This window comes from Rattus rattus, chromosome 2 (genome assembly GCF_011064425.1).
Source record: "Rattus rattus isolate New Zealand chromosome 2, Rrattus_CSIRO_v1, whole genome shotgun sequence".
Classification (NCBI taxonomy): domain Eukaryota; kingdom Metazoa; phylum Chordata; class Mammalia; order Rodentia; family Muridae; genus Rattus; species Rattus rattus.
This window is the reverse complement of record NC_046155.1, coordinates 140,532,058-140,555,889: the sequence shown is the minus strand read 5'-3', so window position 1 is coordinate 140,555,889 and position 23,832 is coordinate 140,532,058. Positions and strand designations below refer to the sequence as shown.

The following is a 23,832-nucleotide window of genomic DNA, read 5'->3' as shown; positions in this document are numbered from 1 at the left end:
GAGGATGAATCCATCATAGTCTTAGTAATGAGTCCAGTGAAAGAGGATTCAGCAATGTGATGAACCAAGCTAGCAACAGGAGAGGAACATATAGCAATGAGGTTGTTTTAAAAAAGAGAAAACAACAGTTTGGGCCTTACAAGGGGAACAAAAGGTTTCATAACCTTTGTGGTAACATGTTTTGAGACTAGCACTTGATTTACACCTTGTCCCTACCTTGTCAGCTTGGACTAGACAGATATAACATGGTCTTGAAGAATGGTCTCAGGTGATTAAAGCAGAACCACCACATAGAACACCAAAAGGTTTCTATAACCAGATAGGTGTGGGACTTAGTTTATGAAGAAACATGCTTGACCCTTGACTTCTTAGAAACTATAACATGTTAAAGTCAAATCTTCAAGAAGGAACCACATGGGTAGTACTAAGGTCCTAATGCTTGTTTAGCCAGGCCCTTATGACTGTGTTTTGAGGCACCTGGATGATAAAGTCATTCTCCCAGCACACAGGCAGTTTTTATATCTTGACCAGTGGTGCCATTCAGCACCATCAACAGGAAACCCTTGGGTGCAGTTGTGGGGCTCTTGTTATATTGTCCAGGATGGGCAAGAATGTTTGATCCTCCTACCTTAGCCTCCCAAGTGTTGTACCATACACCCTCGATGTGAGCAGAACACAAAGTGTGTGCTCTTTCCGGCTGCCTGCCAGTGGGTCCAAGAATGCTATGTACCATGCTTGCTTTTATGGCAGAGAAAGATGATAGAACTAATATGTCATGTCCAGTAACAATCTTAAACGAATGTCTTAATTTTCCCAAGCAGCATTCTTTCTTTCCTGTCAGATGAATGATGCCTCTCTTTAAACATGCACAGGACATGGATTGTGGGTTCGGCGCTATCAAGAGAAAAAAGCACTGTTTGATGTTCCCGAGTCTGATGGCAGCTCTTTATCCCCAGCCACTGCTGCAGTTTACTCGTTTTTGACAATGATAATAGTTCTGCAGGTAACAGTAATAAATATTATGTGGTAATTACTATACTTTTCTCTAGAGAACTCAAAAATCTTGCTAAGAGTTTTCTATAAATTCTGCCTCTTGAAGAATCACAAATGTATGTTGCCTTTTACTCTGTTTGAAGGTTCTTTGGTGACTTTCCAGTCGACGCTTTTCTTTAAATGATGAATGCTTTGGGGATTGAGTTTTCCCATTGTTTCTCTGTTTTCCCCTTTTCTATTAATTAGTTATTATTAATTTATTATTATTAGCCTCACACATGCTAGGCAAGTGCTCTAACCATTGAGATACATCATCAGTACTGTTTTAAAAAGTAAATTTAATCTGGGAACAATAGTTAGATCTACAGAAATTTTCAGACACTAAGAGAGAATATCCTCACCCAGTTCCCTGACGTGTGTTCTATTGATATACTTCTCCATGAAATCGAGGAAACCAACCTGAATATTTTGCTGTAAGCAAAACCCCAAGCTATTTCATTCACAGCATCTCTGCAGATGAGCCCCCTCTCCCAGGATTCATCCTGCTGCAATTGCATTTATCAGCATTAGTATTCAGTAGCAGTAGTATACATTCACATGCCTCTCCATCTATAACTGAAAGGCAGCACCAGTCTGTTAAAGAGTGAAAACATCCCCAGAGCTCTAAGGGGCAGTGAGGATCACCACTAACCTCCGTGAGGACAGAGTGACCCGAGGCTGTGTCTAGCCTCACATTATCACAAGTGGTTCCTTCCTACAGTGGGAAAATAGTCTCATTTAACATTGCAAATTAGGTTTTGGGTTTTGGTTTTTGTAGGTTTGGTTTTTTTTTGTAAATGTAAATTTTGTTCTAGCCTTGAGTTAGGAAAATAGTTGGTGCCTTATTAACATAATTAATTTACCAAGAGAACTGAATTAGTCAGAAGATGATATTCTGGGCTCATAAATATTAGTTCAGTGTTGTGGCTCTATAAATAAGCATTCATTTCCAGAAAGTTGGTCTTGAATGATCAAACCATAACTGAATTTTTTTCCTCAAGCCATCTTCCCTTTGCTCTCTATTGCACAAGATCAGAAAAATTGTACTGCAACATAAAACCAGCCTCTGAAACAACTGTTTCCATCCCATGGCTGCCCTCTGGACTATGAAGTACATCCTTGGGTAATAGACAGCTCCTGTCACTGGGGCTCAGGGGAAACATGAGGGAGAGTGCTGTTGTAGTTAGAGGTGACTTTGCTCATGAGGACTCTGACTGTGCCTGTTTTCTTCTCTTCTCTCTTTCCTTTCCTAGCCCCTCTCAAGCACAACTTAGTCTCCAGGCCATCGTTATCCTTCCAGACATAGGAGTGGATTTCCGCTCTACAATTGCACCAGCCTAGGCTATTCTAGTTTAAACTCTTTGCCAGTACTGTAAATCCTTTTCCAATAGTGACTTTAAGCCAAGCTATTTAAGCCCTTAAAGGTACAGTACAGTTCCTGCTTCCTTGGTCCTTTGTCATTTGATGCGATTGTATTAACTGAAATCCGCTCCCTGGTGCTCGTCGTCATTCATCCTGTGTGCCTTTGTCTTCCAGGTTTTGATTCCAATTTCCTTATATGTTTCCATTGAAATTGTTAAAGTGTGTCAAGTGTACTTCATTAACCAAGATATAGAGCTGTACGATGAAGAGACAGATTCACAGCTGCAGTGCCGAGCTCTGAACATAACAGAAGACCTAGGGCAGATAAAATACATCTTCTCAGACAAAACTGGCACATTAACTGAGAACAAGATGGTCTTTCGAAGATGCACTGTGTCCGGCATAGAATATTCTCATGATGCTAATGGTGAGTGCAAGGACAAGAGGCCTCAAGTCTGGGCTGGATTAGAAAACTGCTCTCTCCAGATCCGCATGAGCAGGAGACAGGAGAAACAGTCCACAAGCTTCAGGGCTTGCTGGGTTTCAAGGGAGGATAAATCCTTGGCGATCACTTGGGAGCCCAGAACTATTTATAGAATGAGCTGACATTGCCGTGCTCACTGCCGGGTCTGGAATGATATGCATCTGTTTTGGCTCATTTTCTGCCAGGCAAGCACAGCAGCCAGACAGAGCACCCTTCAAGTGCTAGTTTCTGCAGTGGCTTCGCTTTGTCCCACAGAGGGACAGAGAGATTTTCTGTTGTCACTCATTTATCTTTCAGCTATCAGCTGAAAATTCTCAGACAGGCACTGTGTACTTTATGCAGCATTCTTAGCCTTGGAACACAATGTCCGTTCAAGCCTGAGAGAAATGAGTCTCTATGCCTTTGGTTACTCAGGCAGCCCTGCCGTCTGTCTCCTTTCCTTATCCTTTGCTGCCTCCCTTCTTGCTGAAGAAAGAAAGGCTCAGGCAAAACCACCAAACTTTCTAAGCCCCTTGCCAGGAGAAGATACAGTGATGAAATATGACCTGCACTGCAGTCATATTTCTGGAGTAGTAGCCATTTTGAATGAGCCCCCCTCCCCAATCCCGCACAATTCCCTTCTTTCCAATAAGAACAACAGAACAGTACAGACTGCCAAGAGAATGGAGCTTTAAATGGTGAAGCAGTGAATGGCCATATCTGTAACTACTGAGCTATCTTTCCAGCACCTAAGAATTATCTTGATGGCCACTGTCTTCCTCTGTACACACTACAGAAGGCATAGGGACCTACCTAGTATTTAGCATTTCGTGTGCACACCAAGTAAACTGCTAGTGGCATTTTCCATGCCTTTACCTATTTACCCTGTCTACCTTCCTAACCTCATTTCCCTGTCCCTACCATTAATCCTCTTGCCTCTCCTTCCCCTTCCCACCCACTCAGCTCTGTGCACTGGAGTATAGCCGTAGGCATTGTGTTTGTGTTTGTAGCAGCCTTGTAGAGCTGGGACTCAGTTTCAGACAGGCAAGAGCAGGTTTGAGATCTGTAGCACAGCAGTGCCTTCAATCAATGCTGATGTATCCTCTTGGTGAGGAGATGGATATATTAAATAGTTTCATGTGTATATATATAGCACATTTTATGCTATGTCAAAACAAAACATCTGCACCCTCTAAATATGTTGTTATGAGTTGTCAATAAAAGATAATATTAATAGCACAAATAAAATATAAAGTTGTCATCTGAAACTTCATGGGATAGAATTATAGATTTGACAGAAGTGCAAAGATAAGGCTAACAGGTTCCGTCACTTCCAGAGGAAACAGTTAAGTATCTGAGGAATAAAAGTCTTTATGCATCTCGTGACGTGATATGCAGAAGTGCCAGCCCTGAAACAGATATGTCCAGTTGGTTCAGCCCATGGTTTGACACTCAATAGTAAATGGCTGCAGATCTGTGCGATGGACCAGAGCTCATATACAAAAGCTAACCACAGAGTCTATGGGCGTATTCTTCTCTCATCTCATCACCTAATAATCTCCAGCTAGCTGGCTGCATGCCTATGCGTAAGCTTGTCTGAGGCCTCTAGACTTAGAAACAGGCCTCAGTCCACAGTACAACAGAAGTGGCTCCTTCCTGGCTTCACAGCTTCAGGGGGAAGGAAGAGGCCTGAGAATTATAGGTTGCTCTTCTCCAAACTGAAGCTAATTCAGTGCACAACAGCCAGAAAGTAGGTACAACAGCTACGTACCCAGGCTTCTTTTCCTCCTTGAAATCCAGCTACCACACTAGGATGTATGTCACCAGAGACCAGATGGGATGTTTGGCATCCTGGCACGGAGAAGTATGTAGTCTGATGACAGTGGGCAGGTGACTCCTCCTTTATCCCTGTTCTTCTTATCTCTGAAGGAGGGGCTGGTGATAAATAGAAAAGAATGGTTGATTGATGCCATGGGCACCCCTTTCTCTGGGCATCTCCCAGAAGTCCCCTGATGTTAGGCTGCCCTAATGTTTCCACCAAGTGCTGTGCCTGCACTTGAACTTCTGATTGAAGAAGTTTGAAGAAGTAATTCTGAATAGGTTGCTTATTGCTCACCCGTGTCTTAGAGAGCCATCCTCACCTGGCAATTCTGAGAAGATTTGTTCAAAGCCACTGGCCAAAAACAGTGGCATGAGCTCCTCTTCATGCCATTTTTCAGGCACTCATGTGAATGTGGGGACCTTACTGGCCAGTGAATCCCCAAGGCTCAAGCTCATAACGGTAGTCAAGTCCTTTTTGGATAGAGCCTTACTGGCTGGGCTCAGAGCTGGCTACATACAATTAGGTTATGCAAACTCAACAAAGTGAACCTTGCTCTTCTCTATCACTTCACAGTCTAGCGGTGCATGTAGACAGCTCCCTCACTATTAGCTCAACTCAGTTCATGGAGAATGCAAGTGGGAAAGTTGTAGGAACGTTTTAAATCCCCTTGAAATGCTAAATATAGCCTAACCATTGAAGAGTGAGGATTGGGTATCCTCTAGGACACAGGCACATGGGACCTACAACATGCTGAATTAATTCAGTCTGCCCCCATTGATGTTTAGCATTTTTGTCCCTGTATCCATAGCCCAGCGACTGGCCAAGTATCAAGAGGCGGACTCAGAAGAGGAGGAAATGGTGTCCAAGGTGGGCACAATATCCCACCGTGGCAGCACTGGGAGCCATCAGAGCATCTGGATGACTCATAAGACCCAGAGTATGAAGTCCCACCGGCGTACAGGCAGTCGGGCTGAGGCCAAGAGAGCCAGCATGCTGTCTAAGCACACTGCCTTCAGCAGCCCCATGGTGAGTGCAGGCAGTGTGCGGCCCCTCTAGAGGGATGGGAGCCTATCACTTTGCTTTCTTTCCACTGTCCTTTGTCTCTGATAATCAAAATTATCTCTTTTTAATCACACGAGTAAGCTCAGGCTTGGCTGTGCTCCATGAGCAGAGCTATCTAGCAACACCACTCTTTACCACTTTCTATTCCCTGAAACACTTATTCAGCCTCCTTGCCATGGTATCTGATGCTGCGTGGTTGCTAAGTGAGCCATCTAAAGAGGGTGACAAAGAGGAGGAAGCCTAGCCAAATGAAATGAACAAAACGCCAGAACAAGATGACATGTGTGAACAGGCAGAGCCAATTACCTGCCCCATAAAGTTTTCATTAGATGAGCACACAGCAAATAAAACTGGTTCTCTCTTGTCTTCTCCATGGCCAGTGTGTTTATGGACTGCTGTCACTTGGCAGGGGAATTTCTCAAAGTGAGTAACAGATTCTGAAAGGGTCCTTTCACTATGATTTTAAGAACAGAGGGAAATTAATCATGCTCACTTCGAATGGTCTTATTCTTTTAAGACTTTCTAGGCCTGTGTAGACGCTACCATTTATGTACAGGTATGTAGAATTGTGGATGCTAATCTTTGGATCCACATCTGTCATGTGGGAAGGAAGGCTCTGGGATGCAAGAGATACTATTTCCCTTCTAGCATTTTACAATGTATATCAAGACTAGGTGAAGTATTGAAACGTTCTAATCCAGAAATTTAGTCACTTGGTCAACAATTACCGATATATTATTTATACCAGCAGAATGGTGAAGGTTAAATATCTAGTGAGGAAGATCAACAATTGATAAATGGGACCTCATTTTCAGTGAAACTGAAAACCTTCTGTAAGGCAAAGAACATTGTCAAGAGGACAAAATGGCAACCTACAGATTGGGAAAAGATCTTTATCAATCCTACATCCAATAGAGGGCTAATATCCAAAATATACAAAGAACTCAAGAAGTTAAACTCCAGAAGACCAAATAAGCCAATTTCAAAGTGGAGTACAGAGCTAAACAAAGAATTCTTAACTGAGGAATCTCAAATGGCTGAGAAACACCTAAATAAATATTTAGCATCCTTAGTCATCAGGAAAATGCAAATCAAAATAACCCTAAAATTCCACCTTACACCAATCAGAATGGCTAACACCAAAAACTCAGGCAAGAGCAGATGCTGGCAAGGATATGGAGAAACAGGAACACTCCTCCATTGCTGGTGGGATTACAAGCTGGTATAACAACTTTGGAAATCAGTCTGGGCTTCCACAGAAAATTGGAAATAGTTCTACCTAAAGAACCAGCTATATCACTAAGGAGCATATATCCAAAAGATGCTCCAACATATATCAAAGACACATGCTCCACTATGTTTGTAGCAGCCTTATTTATAATAACCAGAAGCTGGATACAACCCAGATGTCCTTCAAAGGAAGAATAGATACAGAAAATGTGCTACATTTACACAATGGAATACTGTTCAGCTATTAAGAACAATGACTTCAAAGATTTGCAGGCAAGAGGATGGAGCTAGAAAATATCATCCTGAGTGAGGTAACTCAGACATGTTATGTATTCACTGATAAGTGGATATTAGCCCCAAAGCTCAGAATACCCACAGTACAACTCACAGACGTTATCAAGCTTAATAAGTAAGAAGGGCAAAGTGTGGATCCTTCAAACCCATTTAGAAGGAGGAGCAAAATAATCATATGAGGCAGAGGAAGGGAGGGACCTGGATAGGAGAGAGGGGAAGGGAAAGAACAGGGGGCAGGATCACGTGTGGGAAGAGACAGGAGAGAAGTCCATAGGGCCAGGAGAATGAATAAAAATAGGTAACAGTTAAAGGTGAGGAATGGAGAGGGAGGCAGGGAACCACAAGAAAGTCCCAGACTCGACGGATAGGAGAGGCGCTCAGGACCCAATGGGTATAACTTTAGCCAAAATACCCAACAGTGGGGAGATAGAACTTGAAGAGCCCACCTCTATTAGATAGACATGGCCTCCAATTGAGGGATATTCCACCCATCTCAGAATCTTTAACAGAATTGCTCCTGTCTAAAGGAAATGCAGGAACAAAAAATGGAGCAGAGACTGAAGGAAAGACCATTCTGAGTCACCCCCACCTACCTTGGGACCCATCCCATTCGCAGACACCAAACCCCAACACTATTGTTGATGCCAAGAGCTGTTTGCACACAGGAGCCTGGTATCCCAGCACCAGACTAAGACAGATGCAGATAATCACAGCTAACCATTGGACTGAGCCTGGGGACCCCAATGGAAGGGTGAGGGGAAGGACTGAAGGAGTTGAAGGGGATTGCAACCCCATAGGAAGAAGAGTATCACCTAACTGTACCCCTCAGAGCTCACAGAAACTAACGTACCAAACAAAGTATGCATGAGTTGGTCCATAACTCCTACTACATATGTAGCAGAGGACTGTCTTATCTGGCATCAGTGGGAGGGGAGCCTTGGTTTTATGGAAGCTCGTTGCCCCAGTGAAGGGGATGCTAGAGAGGTAAGGAGGGAGTGAGTAGGTGGAAGGGTGAGCACCCTCTTAGAGACCAGGGGAGAGAGAGAAGTTGTGGAGGGGATATCGTGAAGGGGGGCAACATTTGAAATGTAAATAAATAAAATAACTAATTAAAAAAGTAAGTAAAAAATAGTCACAAAAGTTACAAAGAAGTTAAGTATCTAGTGAGACAGGATAGCTGATAATCATGGTGTCTCTGTCCACTTGCAGGATGGTTTTTAAAATGTGTTCTCATAATTTTAAGCCATGCAAAAGTTTCTATGATATGCTTTGAGAGAAAACTGTCAATTTTTATATAACATATATTGATTATGTAAACAATTTTAATTATCTAAATGTAAAGAGATGAGATCTCAAGGAAATGTATATCATGGCTTTCAAAAAGTAGATATTTTGTAGGCTCATGAGATGTAAACCTGTCGAGTTTTTCTATACTGATAATATATTGTCTGTTTTATACAATGTAGAATTATAAAGTGTTAGGTCTGTAACGGGATTGAATTCTATTTATACCTTTTAATAAATTCAAATCTACCTAAATAGTTAAGGGCCACACCACTTGACAAATTAATGAGTCAGATACATCATGCAGCTCTCTTTCCTCCCCAGGAGAAAGACATTACCCCTGACCCCAAGCTGCTGGAGAAGGTGAGCGAGTGTGACCGGTTCCTCTCCATTGCAAGGCACCAGGAGCACCCTCTGGCCCATCTTTCACCAGAGCTGTCTGATGTTTTTGATTTCTTCATCGCCCTCACCATCTGCAATACAGTAGTTGTCACCTCTCCAGACCAGCCACGACAAAAGGCAAGTTCTGCAATAGTGTGAGACCCCAAAGTGCTCTTGACACTCTGAGGCCTACATTGTGACACCTGGAGGAAGGTAGTGAGCTTCCTGCAGGAAGCTGCTCGTGATTAGTGCCTCAGGTGTACGGGGATGCAGCAGGGTGCTTTATATGGGAGGAAAGAGGGCGTCACGCTGTCGGAGGTGAGAGGACAGGTTGTTTAGATACCTCTCGAGCCCCTGATGGGAGGGGTCCACATAGAGGCCAGTGAAAAGTAGGCCTCAAGGCTAACACATGACTTCAAGGAAACTATACCCATCCTGGGACTTCCTGGGCTTTGTGGCCTTGGGCAGAGTTGGAAGCATGACTACCCAAAGTAATTTTATCCCTAGCCTTGTGCTTCCAGCAACATACAAGAGGGATGATAAAGATAGACTGGTGAACAGATTCTGGGAGAAGAAGTGCAAACCTCAATCCTGACTGGAAGCCTTTTAGACAGGCTATTCTAATCACTGTGTCATCTGGGCCATAGAGCTGTGGGGAGGTTTTAAAGGAACGTCTCAGAGTCAGGTTTCGGTATACAGAAGATATGAGGTGATGGTAATAAATACAGCTACCATCATCCCTCAGGCTGAAGTGAATGAGAAAGATTCAGTCAGAGGTTGTTTGGCACTTTGTAAACAGCAGTACCAAAGTTGAGTTTGCTTTGGTGTACCATTAAAAGTCTTTTTGGAGAGAAGAAAGATTCATGTGAAAAGAACTCCTGTGTAGCCCACGTGTTCCTCAGAGAATTGTGCTCATGAATCAGATGGCATAATGGATGCCTGCGAGCCTGGTTGTCTATATCAAGTAAGCTGTGAATGGAAATGGTGTTCAGGGCTGAATGTATGTCCCAGACCTGCCACCTTCCCACCTCCTGGCTCAGCTCTTCCAGCAGCCTCCACGAATGGAAGCCCTGGTGGATTACGTGGAGTGAGGAAGGTGGACCAACAGTCTTTACTATGGCAGTGTATCAGAAAACATTTGCCACTTAGCTATGCTCTTAATTCTCACTACTTCAACCTAGCAACGCCCTAAGAGGCCTGAGAGATCCTAAAACTGGGCAGAAAGATCCTAAAACATACACTCAGATGAAAAGTTTGTACCGCCAGCTCCAAGGAGAAGCGGATTCCTACCGTGGTGCAGCCTGCTTTAGCATCCCTTACCTGGCTGTGGGAACTTTTGTCACAAAGCATTAAAGCCCTCCGGCCTGTATATCCCTGGAGCACTGAGTGTTTCCTAGGTTACATAAGGTGTGTTCTGATGGTTGCATATGCTATTATCCTACAGAGGAAACAATATTTACTCACCCACCCTAGTACTGCCCAATGAGTATGTTTCTGGATGCATTTCTGTTCCTGTATCTGGGTAAATATCATCTTCAGGAGCACTGGAGGCATGAGTGCTGCAGAGTGGTACCTTTCCCCACTTATGCTAAATATATAGCATATTTACTCATTGTAGTGTGCAAGGACATATGGCTCTGTGACAGAAGGTAGGCTTAGCATGCATGAGGTCCAGGACTCAGTTTTCAGAACCAAAAGAATCAAATAAAAAGATAGGCACTATGGGTCTAAAGGAAAAATGCTTTTCTCAGAAGTTTGGCCTGTGTCTCACTTCTCCTAATGCCTGGCTTAGCAGGAAACTACTGTGGCAATCCACAACTTTGGTCCCAAAGGATCATGTATGAAATTTTAATACTCTATACATTTCAGATTTGCATTGTGTCAACATTTGCTTTTTTCCCCATCTTTTTATCATTATTATTATTTTTTTACAGTGTATTTTTATCATATTCATCCCTTTTCCAAGCTCTTAGATACACTCTACTTCCTAACCCACTCAAATTTTGTTTTTCTTTCCCCAACTCCATTTTTTAATCTGCTCAAATATAATTTGTGCTATCCATATACTTATGGAGGTATGGCCATCACTGGAGCCTGGGCAACTTAGCGTGGGCAACACCTTTAAATCTGAGCTCCCTCGAGTCTTAGGAAGCTATCAGTTGCTCATAGCTACTTAGCTACAGGTGGGATTTCATGCCCTATCCCTTCCATGTTGTGATTTGGAGCTCACCCTTGTATTTCAGATTCCTGTTTCAATATTTTCTCATCAAGTAAAGTGTGGCTTCATTGCTCTCTTGTTAATCTTTTGAACCTCTAACAATATTCTGGGTATGCCTGCCTTTTCTTTTCAGATGCTTGTTAAAAACTTTTTTAGTGATTTGATCACAAATCAGTCTTATTAATTCACTGGGAAAGATTTCTTTGGGTTTAGACATGTGTCAGGTATATAAGCATTTTTTCTGACGCAAGTCAAAAGAATATATAAACTAGTCTCTTCAGTAGCTAGGACTGGATTGGAATTTGTGATCCTCAGCCTCCTGAGTACTGAGAGTGCAGGTTTGATCCACTATTCTAGTTCTTAAAGTAGCTTTATCATTGGGGTGTAAGTGGAGCAAACAGGCTCAGCTTTGTGCCAAACATCAGTGAACCACTCGCTCCTCTGAGGCGCTTATGAAGAGTGAGGGATATGTGGGATTTTTCTCATCTGCCTTTGGACTGCTTCCCTTACAGGTAAGAGTGAGGTTTGAGCTGAAGTCCCCAGTGAAGACCATAGAGGATTTCCTTCGGAAGTTCACACCCAGCCGCCTGGCTTCTGGCTGCAGCAGTATCGGGAACCTCACCAACAATAAATCCAGCAGTAAATCTGGATCAGCTTTTCTGCCCAGCCTGTCTCAGGACAACATGCTTCTCAGGCTGGAGGAGAGGCTAGGCCAAACAGCGCCAGTCATTGCCAGCAATGGCTATGCCAGCCAGGCAAGCCAGGCGGAAAGCTGGACCTCAGAGTGCAGTACAGAGCAGAAGTGTCCAGGGGACCAGAAGGAGCAGCAAGAGGGGGAGCTGCGATATGAGGCTGAGAGCCCAGATGAGGCTGCGCTGGTGTATGCAGCCAAAGCCTATAACTGTGCACTGGTGGACCGGCTTCACGACCAGGTGTCTGTGGAGTTGCCCCACCTAGGCAGGCTCACCTTTGAGCTGCTGCACACACTTGGCTTCGACTCCATCCGCAAGAGGATGTCAGTGGTGATCCGCCACCCACTGACTGACGAGATCAATGTGTACACCAAGGGGGCTGATTCAGTGGTCATGGACCTTCTGCTGCCCTGCTCCTCAGGTAACTAGCCGCCTCCTCTTACGTTGCACCCTAGAGCCAGGCAGGCCATTTTGAGAAATCCTACCCAGCTGTGTAAAGATCTTTTTCATTAATCCTGCCGGTAGCACAGTTCCAGCATTCCTAGTGCTCAGTGGTATGAATTTAGGGGGCCTTTGCACCTTGACCTCACCTTCTTCTGCCCTGTGAGCATAGTGGAATTAGAGATTTCTTGGAAAGCATCCCGCTTAAATTACAAGCAATGGAGAATGGGGAGACTTTAGGTCAAAAGTTAGATCTGGAAGTTTTCTTTCTGCTGTTGACTTGGGGGGGGCAGCTTTGGGTTCTAGGCCACAATCTTTAGCCTGTTTGTTGGGCTGTATAGGAGTAGACTGGGGTCACAGGAAGCGGGCCTGCCAGCATCTTCATTCTGCTCTCAATGGGGCAAGCAGCCTCTCTCCATTTCTTTTGGGTAAATGGTGGTTTTGAAAGCACAGTGCAGTTAATCATCCAAAAGGTTATAACTCTGTCCAGCTAGAAATCCTCCTGACCTTCAGGAGGAAAGCAAAGGCCACCTTGTAAAGTAAACTGGGTTTATCCTCTGACAACACTGTAGTGAGAACCAAGGAGTGAGAAGGAATGGGAGGCCGAATGCTGAGGGAGGCCCAGAGGGGTCCAGCCCAGGGCTTTGCTGCTTCACCCCTGCTATCTTCCTGTCTTCCCCATCCTGGAATCACACTGGGTACCACCTGTAGGGAGACTGTGGAGTTCCTGATGCTCATGACAGCAGAGAGGCAGAGTCCTATTAATGGGTTGATTTTCCATTCCAAGATAACCTTCATTTTTTTTTCTTGACTTTTACTTACATCTACATGAAAGAAAGTCCAGAGAAGGTAGCTATCTGAGCAATGTCCTTCTACTGGCAGCACCTTAAAGGCAGAATGATAGTTGATAAAGGCTTCAGCCCCTAACACAAGTAAAGGGACATGTCAAAAGGAAGAGCGCTGTAGAACAAGGACTGTGTGGAGGAAGGCGTGTGTTGGGAGTGGGAGGGAGATTAGAGAAGCAGAGGGACAGTAATCAGGATGTGTTCTATGCATGCATGAACTTGTGAGAAAGTGAAATCACTGGCATGCAGGGTAGGGAAGAGAGCAGCTGAAAAACCCATCCCATCCTAGCTGTAGGGGGCAGTAAGCCCTACATAGCTAGGCAAGGAAACAGACTCCGTGAAGGCGGTCAAAGCCAGGCCACATGTATACTCTGTGCCAGTGCATATTTTAAGAGGTTTAAGAACATCACAACTGTAGACAAACCATAAAGAAACTATTATTAAATCTTGTAATTACATCATCCTTTAGTCAACTTTTTATCACTACAACAAAATACCTGAAAATATCAGCCTATAGAGGGGATCATTTGGGCTCACAGTTGAGATTTCGGTACACAGTTGTGTGACCCCATCACTCTCACTCAGTATTGTGATGAGGCAGGGTGTCGTAGGCTCACCTTATGGAACAAACTCCTTATCTCATGGCTAGGAAGCAAAAGTGGAAGGGGATGCAGTTCAGGTACGATTTACCTCTTCGAAAGCATATCCATGGTGATTTAATGAAATTCCAATCTTCAGGTTGTGGATATCATTCACCCTGCTCCAAAATAGTGGGACCACATCTTTAATACACAGGCTTTGAAGGATTCAAACTATGTCACCACTGTTTCACTTTTAAAAGACACTTTATTTTTTCATTCATTCATTAGTTTATTTATTCACTTTACATCCAGTTGCAGTCTTCCTCCTCTCCTCCTATGCCACCATCACAGCCCCTCCCCCACTACCCCTTCCTTTTTCCCTCAGAGAAGGGAAAACCCCCCTCGGGTACCACCAGCCTTGGTGCATCAAGTTAGAGCAGGAGGTACATCCTCTCTCACTGAGGCCAGACAAGGCAGCCCAGCTCAGGGAAAGAGATCCCATGGTAGGCAACAGAATCAGAGACAACCCCATTCCAATTGCTTAGAGACCCACAAGAAGACAAAAGTGTACAAATGTGTAGGGGACCTGGGTCCAGCCCCTGCATGCTCCTTGGTTGGTGTTTCATTCTTTGTGAGCCCCCAAGGGCCCAGGTTAATTGATTCCGTAAGTCTTCTTGCAGTATAAAAGACATTCTAAAACCAACGAAGGCTAAGGCTATCTCAGAAACAGATGACATTAAATAAAATAAATATAATAGTATGGACTGCTTGCGATTTTATGCCTCATTTTCTCCTACTAGGCCACAGGGGAAGGAGCATTATCTGGGGCACTGGCAGGACACTCATTAATGGGCGAGGAGGAAACATAGCAGAGTACCAGAGACGGTGGCTGCTAAGTGTGCCTAAGGCTTTGCTCTTGTGCAGCCTCTGCAAAGGAAAAAAATACTTATCCATTATAAAACATAAACAGAAGCAACTTTAAAGTCAAGGTTGGGAGCCCACACTCTGCTTTGCAGAGCTTTGCAGAGCCTTCCACTTCATCATGCTGCCACAACACAGGGTTGCTGCGCACCCATGTGCCCTCTTCCTTCCTGTCACCTATGGTGAGCCTCAGGCAGAAGCCTGCCACCTGCCGTTAGCTGCAGATGAGAAGAGCGAAGCTCAAATCCCTTACATACTGGAAGGGTAGGTGATGACAGTGCTATCTTACCTTCTCAACTGCACGTGGCAAGTAGGGTAAATAAAAATCATTTGTTTGTGTGGATTTCCACCTTTCTCTGAGAATGTTGCACTTGCTTTGGATAGGCAGGATGTATAAGTACGCTGGACATATTAGGATGGGAACGGTAGATAGCAGGGAGAGCAGCTGTGGCATAGCACTGGGATTACTGTGGACTCACCCACTTGGACACATGGCCGTGTACACACGTTGTTTAGCTTTTAGTTTGAGAAGATGAGACAAGTGTGGAGAAGAACAGACTGGTTAAAGATAGCCAAGAAGGAAGAGGCCACCCCACTTATGTATAGATAATGATAGTACCCAGGTCTCTTAGCTGGATGTAAGTCACACACTTTGTTTAAAGAGGTCACAGTGCTTTACCAGAAGTGAATGTGACAGGATAGGAGCCGTTATGTGGCATTATCAGGATATAGCCAGATCTTTGTCTTGCCTGACATGGTGGGAAGTGACGTGGCATTAGGTACAAAGCACAATCCCACCCAACTTACCACAGACCTCTGTTCAAATACCAGGTCTGGACTTCCTGGTTCTCCAACCCTGGGTGAGTCATACACTTTCTGTGTGTCAATGCCTGCTTCACAGGAAGCCCTGTACACATGGGCTCAATTTCTAGTATGACACGGACTTCTACTCCTCTGCTGACTCTCCTCAAGATTCCCTTGCCAGTCTCCTCTGCCCTCCTTTCTCTAAGAGCAAGGACAGAGTGCATGTTCACTGTAGCCCTCTGCCCAGCAGGGTCGCACATGCTGCTACCTACTACATTAGTAAATCTTTTTATTCTCTCTTTTCTCTCTCTCATGAAAAATCAAAGAATCACCTTTGCCCTGCTTTTCTATCTTAATGAAATAAAATTTCTTATTGAAAAAATATAATTTCCAAAGTATAAAAGAAATAGCACTTAGCACTCTATAAAAACATACATTAATATCAAGAAGAGAAACTGGTTTCCCTTTTGGGAGCCTCACAGGTTGTGAGTAGCAGCAGCAGCAGCAGTCTCCCAGTGTCCGGCCAGTTGTTACTCTCTTAGTCCTGCTGCATTTGAAAGTTGGTGAACATGCAGGCCATCTTTCTAGAGTGTGGTAGGAGCTGTCACTCTGGCACTTGTCTGCCCTTCCCTGGTTCAGTCTCAGCAGCCTTCTGCATGGATCCCTCCTCAAGCAGTGAAGGCACTGGCAGTCTTTAGTCCACTTCTGGGTGTACTAGTATTCCATTATCTAGGGCACCGAACACCTGGCACAGAATTTCCTCTTATTAGTAGGTAGGTAAAAGCCACATGGATCGCTGTAGAATATCAAGGGGGATGGGGAGGAGGCTTTTGCACGATCGTGACATCACATGCATTGAGAATATTATAACTTTAGCTTGAGTGTGCAGACTCTGGCTCCAGTCCAAGGTATGAGTAGACGAATGGGTGATCCATACCCTTGCTCCAGAGTGCAATCTTCTTAGACTCCCAAGTTCTTAAGTGATGCTCACGTGGAGCTTGAGTTCTTCCTAGCCTTCTATATCCTCCACCAGATCACATATGAATCCCAGCACAGAAACAGGTCCTTCAAGCCCCAGCACAATGCCTTTCCTCTGCCTACCCTGCCTTGGTGCTATCGGAATCTCTCATAGGAAGCTGCCTGATGGAAAAAGATTTCTCCCAAAGTGGTAGAGTCTTGTTTGTGTCCTTCAGTCTGGGCTGAGTGCAGGGCAGTTTTTGTAGTTTTTGCAGAGCAGTGCAGGTGCCCCTTTACATCAGACCCTGTGCAGGTAGTTCTACACCTCAGTTTCCACCTACCCTAGAAATGGATGCCTATGGCCATCCCTATTCCCATCTATTTCAAGTCTTGAATGACTTAGCCTACTTTAATTCAAGTACTCGTTTTGTTTTTTCAATAACTCTGGTTGATCAGAGTCACTGCCCTACTTGCCTCCTCTCCTGAGCCATCCACCCCCTCCTCTCCAGAGACCAATGAAAAGCTTGGTGGTTTGCATTTTAATTTCAAAGTAAAACAGTGACCAGAGACTCAGGAAGCATGCAGGAGTGGTGAGAAAACACTATAAGGCAGTCAATCTGAGGATATCTTTGAAGTTGTCTTTCAGCAAATTTAAATCTTAAAGTTAAATCATCCAGGACAACACTTCATGTTCATCACTGACCATAAGAGGCCAGCTTTAAGGAATTGGCCTGCCAAGACATTTTCTCACCTTCAGAGTTCTATTTCTTCATGTTCTGATTCATACAAGAGAATGAGTTGGTTTTTGTTGTTGTTGTTGTTGTTGGTGGTGGTGGTGGTGGTGGTTTTTTGTTTTTGTTTTTTGTTTTTTTTTTTGTTTTTTGTTTTTTTTTTTTTTTTTTTTGTGCCTCATTTGTCAGCCTCTTGAATCCTTTGTCATCCTCTGGAACTTCTGGCCAGGCCCAGCTTGTCTTGAGGTGAACTTAAATAGTAGACAAGCTTTCCTGGCAGGATCCAGAGGTCTCATGGTTCAGAATTGCCAGAGCTAGAAAATACAATCTATAGAATATTCAGTTCTACTTAAAATTCAAATTCAGTGTGTGTGTGTGTGTGTGTGTGTGTGTGTGTGTGTGTGTGTGTGTGTGTGTGTAGTCAAAGGTTGACATATACAACACTTGGACATCTTTTTTTCTCACTGGTGGGGAATGTTGTGGGGAGAAAATGAGAATTTGTCTGAAATTCTTTTCATAAGTAAGTTAGTATACACTTCTAGTAGAATTTACAAAAACATGTCAAGCCACCTTGGATAAAGTTTTGTTCTTCTGAGCTTCTCAAATGGTTTTATAAGCAACCCTAAACTTGTGTTTTGGTGAGATTCCTTTGTAAAAGTAACAGCTGGCTGACTTTGAGCTCTATGACATTTGTACACCGTTTGTAATCCCCATGTGTAATATGACAGGCACCAGACCCTCATGGGGGCACTCAGCTAGGGTACTCTTACTGATTCTGCTTCTTCTCTGACCTAGATGACGCCAGAGGACGGCATCAGAAAAAGATCCGGAGTAAAACACAGAATTACCTCAACCTTTATGCAGTAGAAGGCCTGCGCACCCTGTGCATTGCCAAGAGGGTGAGTGAGGAACACCTTCATGAGGGCACACATTGGCAACTGCCCCCGCCCCCGAAACCTCCCATGCACAGCACCCAGTGCAGCATTCAACAATGTGTCTCCATAGGTTCTGAGCAAAGAAGAATATGCCTGCTGGTTGCAGAGCCACATAGAAGCTGAGACATCTGTGGAGAGCCGTGAGGAGCTCCTCTTCCAGTCTGCTGTTCGCCTGGAGACGAACTTGCACCTGCTGGGTAATGAGCTTTCCAGGTGCCTGTTGTACTGAGCAGTGCTGGTTGCAGGGGTTTTCGAGTGACTAGTAACATGGCTGCTCCTCTTACTCTGGACTGTGCTGAGCTTATCTGAGGAACCACTTGGCCTGAAGCTAACTTGTTCCCAGGTTGGAAGGAACATATTCTGTAGGCTCGTTCCATGGGCCACACATGTGCCAGGCACTCTAGGTTTGCGCTCTCCTTAACTCATTCAAGCTCTACTTTCCAACAAAATGGCTACGAGGAGCAAGGCTTTTGACAATAGATAGTTGGAAAGATTTCATCCCCCCTGGTAATCTATGTGAACATTCATGGAAATGCTGAGTTTTGCATTTCATAAATATTTCAGATTAATTTTGGATGAAAAGAAAATGTCTCTTATTTCCACCTTTATGCCTATTTAATTCTAATAAAACATAATTATTAGGAAGACATTAAGGTATTTATTACTTTGGTACCTATTTTAATATTTAATTTTTCAATGGTTTAACATTTTATATTAAAATAGTGAATAAGTTCAGCTGAGTGTCGCACAGTTGTATATGTGATGTATGTTCACACTGGTACTGGCTGTGACAATAATGTACTCCTTCTTTTGTGAAGTGTTACTCAGGTTCTGCTGGGCTTGCATACAGCTCCAGAGAATTCATTTTTCTTATCTAACAAAGGATGTACTTCCTTGTTCTCATTTTCTGGGCAAAGAAATCTATACTTCTCTATATACATGTCTCTTATAATAGTCACTGTTAATATTTAATAGCATAATGTGCTGTAGACAAAATACCACCACATATATTGTCTGACAGACCATAACCTACTCTGAAAGCTACAGAGCTTGGAACCCAGAGACACAGTGAATACTATCTCTAGTAAATTAAATGAAGGCCTTCAAAAGTGTCTGTCTGTTTTATGCCACTGGGTTGATTACTGAATTGTGATTGCTCTCATAGTGAGACCGCTGTCTTCAGAAAGCAAACAGCAGGCAGTTAATGTGGGACATGCCTTTAAGTCCTGGATGACAAGGTACAGTCTGTAGGATAAAATTTGAGACCAGCCTGGGCTACATAGAGGGGCCTAGTCTTTAAAAAAAAAAAAAAACAGACATCATAAAAACCCAGAAAGGGATGTTCTTGAATGTTCTTTATTGATGGCTAGAGTGATAAGAGGGAGGGTGCTCTGCTGATGCTTCTGGACCACCTGCTTAACCTCTTTGCTTCCAGGCAGTCCCCCCTCCATGGCTGAAGTGGTATTTCTCCTGGGTGGTGCTAAGTTCTCAGATAGAGTGAAGTTTGCAATGCAGATAGAATCTATTCCCTTTCCTGAGTCGTGGTAGGATGACTGTGAGTTCCTTCCCTACCTTCCATCTCTTATCAGTTTGGAGTCCTGGCTTGGTTATCCATCCCATCCAAGTTCTGTCACTTACTAGTCATGGAATCTTGAGCAAGTGACTCAGTCTTTGCATTCAAGTTTAATTATCTGTGTAGAATAATAATTTCCAGTATGGGAAGGCTGCTGCAAGGGTAAATGGAGGAGATGGCATGAAGCACTGAGTGGTGTTGGGGCTTGGGCTCTACCTCAGCCACTGGTATTCTGATGGATCTCATGTGCTTGCATCCACACCTGAGATGGCCTGACTCCTCTTTTTTTCTTTTTCTATAAATTGTCTCTGGCAATTGGACATCTACCACTTCCTCTCTTTGCGTGTCAGAACCGAACCAGTGCTTCTGTGCATCATGGGATTCAGGATCTACCCATCATAACCTCATCTAAACATAATCACCTATGCAAGGCCGTGCCTCCTAACACTGTCACATTGAGAGTCCGGACTTCCTTCTGTGAATCTCAAAGCATTGTTGGCAGCTGGGGACACAGATGTGCAGGTCATAGCAGTGTTCCAGTACAGGGAGCTTGAAGTAGGAATGGCAAGAAGCCATGGGTCAGAGCTGAAGCCCAGGAACCATGGGATGCAGCTCACCTCTAGAGTAGGAATGCAGAAACCATCTTAACAGAAGAAGAGAAATGGAGGCAGACTTGGGCACTGGATACAGCTTGAGTATTCTTCACCCAAAATTCTTAGGAAAAAAAGTGTTTTGGTTTTGAGTGTTTGTGCTTTCTTTTATATATACAAGAGAGTATGACCCTACCTTTTGTATGCTTTATACATTAGCATATCCTGAAGGCAAATTCGGACACTTTAGACCCTTGTGTTTTGACTGTAATATTTCATATGAGATCATGTCAGATCTACAAGTCTGGAATTCTGGAGCTTTTCAGATTTCATCTTTCTCAACCCATCACATACTTTTCCAAGCATAATGAAGTCAGTAAGGGGATCTTACTTCTTAAATTCTTTATGTTTGTGGAAAAAGCATTCATGATGGTATTCTTTAAAAAACTATTGAATCTTTCTGCATCATCCATTTGGATAACAAATGGTTAACATGGTTGAGCACAAACATTGAATCTTATAGTTGAAAGCTTTCCAAAGGAGGATAGGGGATGGGTAACTACTACAACTTTTCTTTTAATCCTTTGGGCATATGTTAATTTCCTCTTAACATGGTCCCTGTTGTCAGATTATATATGTAAAGTTAGCTGCTTGTTAGTCAGAAAGATTTGATGGTACTCTTTATGATTGTGTATAATTATATTTGTTGACTTGTCCTTGTACATCTACATATCCTTGACTGAGTCATGTTAACAGCTATGGTAAGTGTCTAGCATAGTCCTGAACTGGCAAATCATTTTAGCTTGCTTCCAGGGGGACCTTTTACTATTTAGTGTCATCTGGCAGGTGATTCCCAAGAAAGTCTTAGGCAGTTAGTAGTGCCACATCTGTCTTTAGTATATTGGGTACATGGTATTTGTATCCCATCATGAACTGTGATTAAGGACTCACTGGAACTATCATACATTTAAATAGGTGCCACTGGGATAGAAGACCGCCTTCAGGATGGAGTACCTGAAACCATTGCCAAATTACGACAAGCTGGCCTGCAGATTTGGGTTCTCACAGGTGACAAACAAGAAACAGCCATTAACATTGCATATGCCTGCAAATTGCTGGACCATGGTGAAGAGGTCATCACACTGAATGCTGATTCTAGGGTACGTAGCTTCCAGAGAGGCTGCACCTGATATGGGGTGGGGCTTATATTCTGTAGGCTCCAAAGACAGAGTTATGTTAGAAAGCCACCAAGACTTCCACTTTTAGTTGTCACCATGAGAATGCTTATCCATTGCATCCCTCTTATTATTCGTACTATTTCTGAGTCTTGAGACAGTCTTATCATTATCTTGGAAGATGTGGACTTCTCTGGGATTTTATTTTTAATTTTATATTTTGATATTATACTTACATCATTTCTTTCTTCCCTTCCTTCCCTCCAGACCCTCTTATATACCTCCTATTCTCTTTCAAACTTACAGTTTTGAAAAAAGTTAATTGTTATGCCATACATATTTCTCCCACTCTCAGCATTCCTTGGCTACCTGTAGTTCTTTTTGTAGGGTGAAGACTCTTGGACTTCCCCCCATCCATGTTAGCTTGTCTTTTGTTGTCCTTGTTCAGGTCATGTTTGGGCAGCCCTGTTGATAAGACTTCATGGGTGTAGCCTTCTGATATTTCTAGAAGAAACAATCTCACAGCAAACTCTATCTTCCTCTGGTTCTTATGATCATTCTGCCCCCTTTCTCCAATGATCCTCGAGCCTTAGATTTTACTTGCCTAATAATTGCATTATAAATGTATCCATTGGTACTGGGTTTCAGAACTCTGCATTTTGATTGGCTGTAGTTGTTTTTTTGTTTGTTTTTTGTTTTTTTTTTAATTGTCTCTAGCTGTTGCAAAGAGAAGTTTCCTTGAGGAAGGATAAGGACTACCACTTATTAGGAAGCCCTGGAGAAGGATGTCTCCTGGGTGAAGAAGTTGGATCTAAGATTTCTTAATAAGGAAAGAGTGTGCATATGAGGTTTATTAATGCAAGGTTCAACTACTTTTTCATGCCACTGGAGTTTTTTAAATGAGGTCCTACATGTCTACAATACAGAGACCAGGCAGTGATCCATTTAGCATAAACTGCTCCGATTTCATCCACTGCTTCTAGGCACTTCTCTGGTCTAGTCACATTTATTTGCTTAAATCCTCAAGTATGCAGGGTGGTCAACTCCCAGCCCCTCCCTGATCTAGAAGCTGATGTCTTCACTTGAAATCTCTACAGGATATCCACAAGCTTCTTGCAGAAGCCTGAGCCTCCCTCCAGGCAAAGTTCCTCTTCTGTCTTCATTACCCAAGATCAAGGCCATGATAGCCTGTACAGAGATTCACAGATTCCTTCTAAGTTCTACATTGAGATCCTCAGCTGTACAGTCCTCAGGACCCTGTACCTGAGAGCCACTCGTCGACAGTCTTCCCTTGCTATCTTGATGTTTTTGGGTCTTTAGTGACACTCTCTCTCTTGCTTATGACATTGGTGTTTGTTCTTTGTTACTTTTTATGCCAGTCTATCAATTATACCAACTCCTCAAAAACAAGGTTTGCATCGCCTTGATTTTTTTCTATTGGTTTGTTTCATTTTAAGTTTTATTGGTAGCAATCTGAGCCTTTTTCTTCTCCCTCTCCTCTCCTCTCCCTCTCCTCTCCTCTCCCTCTCCTCTCCCTCTCCCTCTCCCCTCCCTCTCCCTCTCCCTCTCCTCTCCCTCCTCTCCTCTCCCCTCTTTTTCTTTTCTTCTCTCTGTTGTCCTTCTCCTCCTCTCCTTCTTTGTCTTTGCTTTTATTTCCTGTGCTCAAACATTTTTTCTTTTCTAATGCAAGATATACATTACAACTGTTTCACTCAGTGCTATTTGTCCTCACCTCACAATTTTGAAGTGTATTTTCAGGTACATAGATGTCCTTTATAAATATTTTCTGTTTCCCTTTAGGTCTGTGGATTGTTGTAGAGTGTTTTGTTTCATTTCTAAGTATTTAAGATGTTTTATTCAACTTTCTGTTACTGACTCCTAGTTTGAGTTCAACCTGATTAAATAATATTTCAGTTCATTTAACTTTATTAGCTTTTCGATAACCAAAGGAATAGTCTGTATTAGTTTCCACTGTGTAGACTTGGGTGCTCTCTTCACCAAACTCAGAGCTATTCAGTTGACAAATAGAATGGTTCAGTTCTTGTGTCTTATGGGTCCAGAGACAGGACATTCCAAGTTTCCTGGGCTCACTACTTCCCTTGTGTCTGAAGCAATTTCTAGAGGGCACGCTCACTGACAACAAATATTGTTGCTTTCCTCAGGAAAGAGCTTAACTACACCTTCCTTCTGGAACCGTGTCTTCCCTGTGTACTGAGGACTGAAGATGGCAATTATTTCCACTCGCTTCCAGACACATGGTTTCAAATGAAATTAACACAGGCCTTGAACCCTTGCTGTGTAATAATCAATGTTTCTGAGTGGCTACTGTTGCAATTTATTTCTCTGCTTCTCGTTCTAAGCAGTTTGAGCATGGTGTGTTTGTGTTTCAAGCTCACTGACTCTTGTCTATACCATTGCCTCTACTACAAAGCCTATATC

The 23,832-nt window shown here is 43.3% G+C and overlaps 1 protein-coding gene across 1 annotated transcript in view; it reads left to right on the top strand.

The window, feature by feature from the left end:
• Atp10a (ATPase phospholipid transporting 10A (putative)) overlaps nt 1-23,832 on the top strand; it is a 159,834-nt gene that overhangs the window by 119,340 nt on the left and 16,662 nt on the right. The window contains exons 6-13 of the mRNA XM_032893496.1: nt 873-1,003; nt 2,569-2,821; nt 5,488-5,705; nt 8,874-9,068; nt 11,661-12,261; nt 17,916-18,019; nt 18,126-18,252; nt 21,194-21,378. Coding sequence (XP_032749387.1) covers nt 873-1,003; nt 2,569-2,821; nt 5,488-5,705; nt 8,874-9,068; nt 11,661-12,261; nt 17,916-18,019; nt 18,126-18,252; nt 21,194-21,378 — 1,814 coding nt within the window. The remainder of the gene's footprint in view (nt 1-872; nt 1,004-2,568; nt 2,822-5,487; nt 5,706-8,873; nt 9,069-11,660; nt 12,262-17,915; nt 18,020-18,125; nt 18,253-21,193; nt 21,379-23,832) is intronic.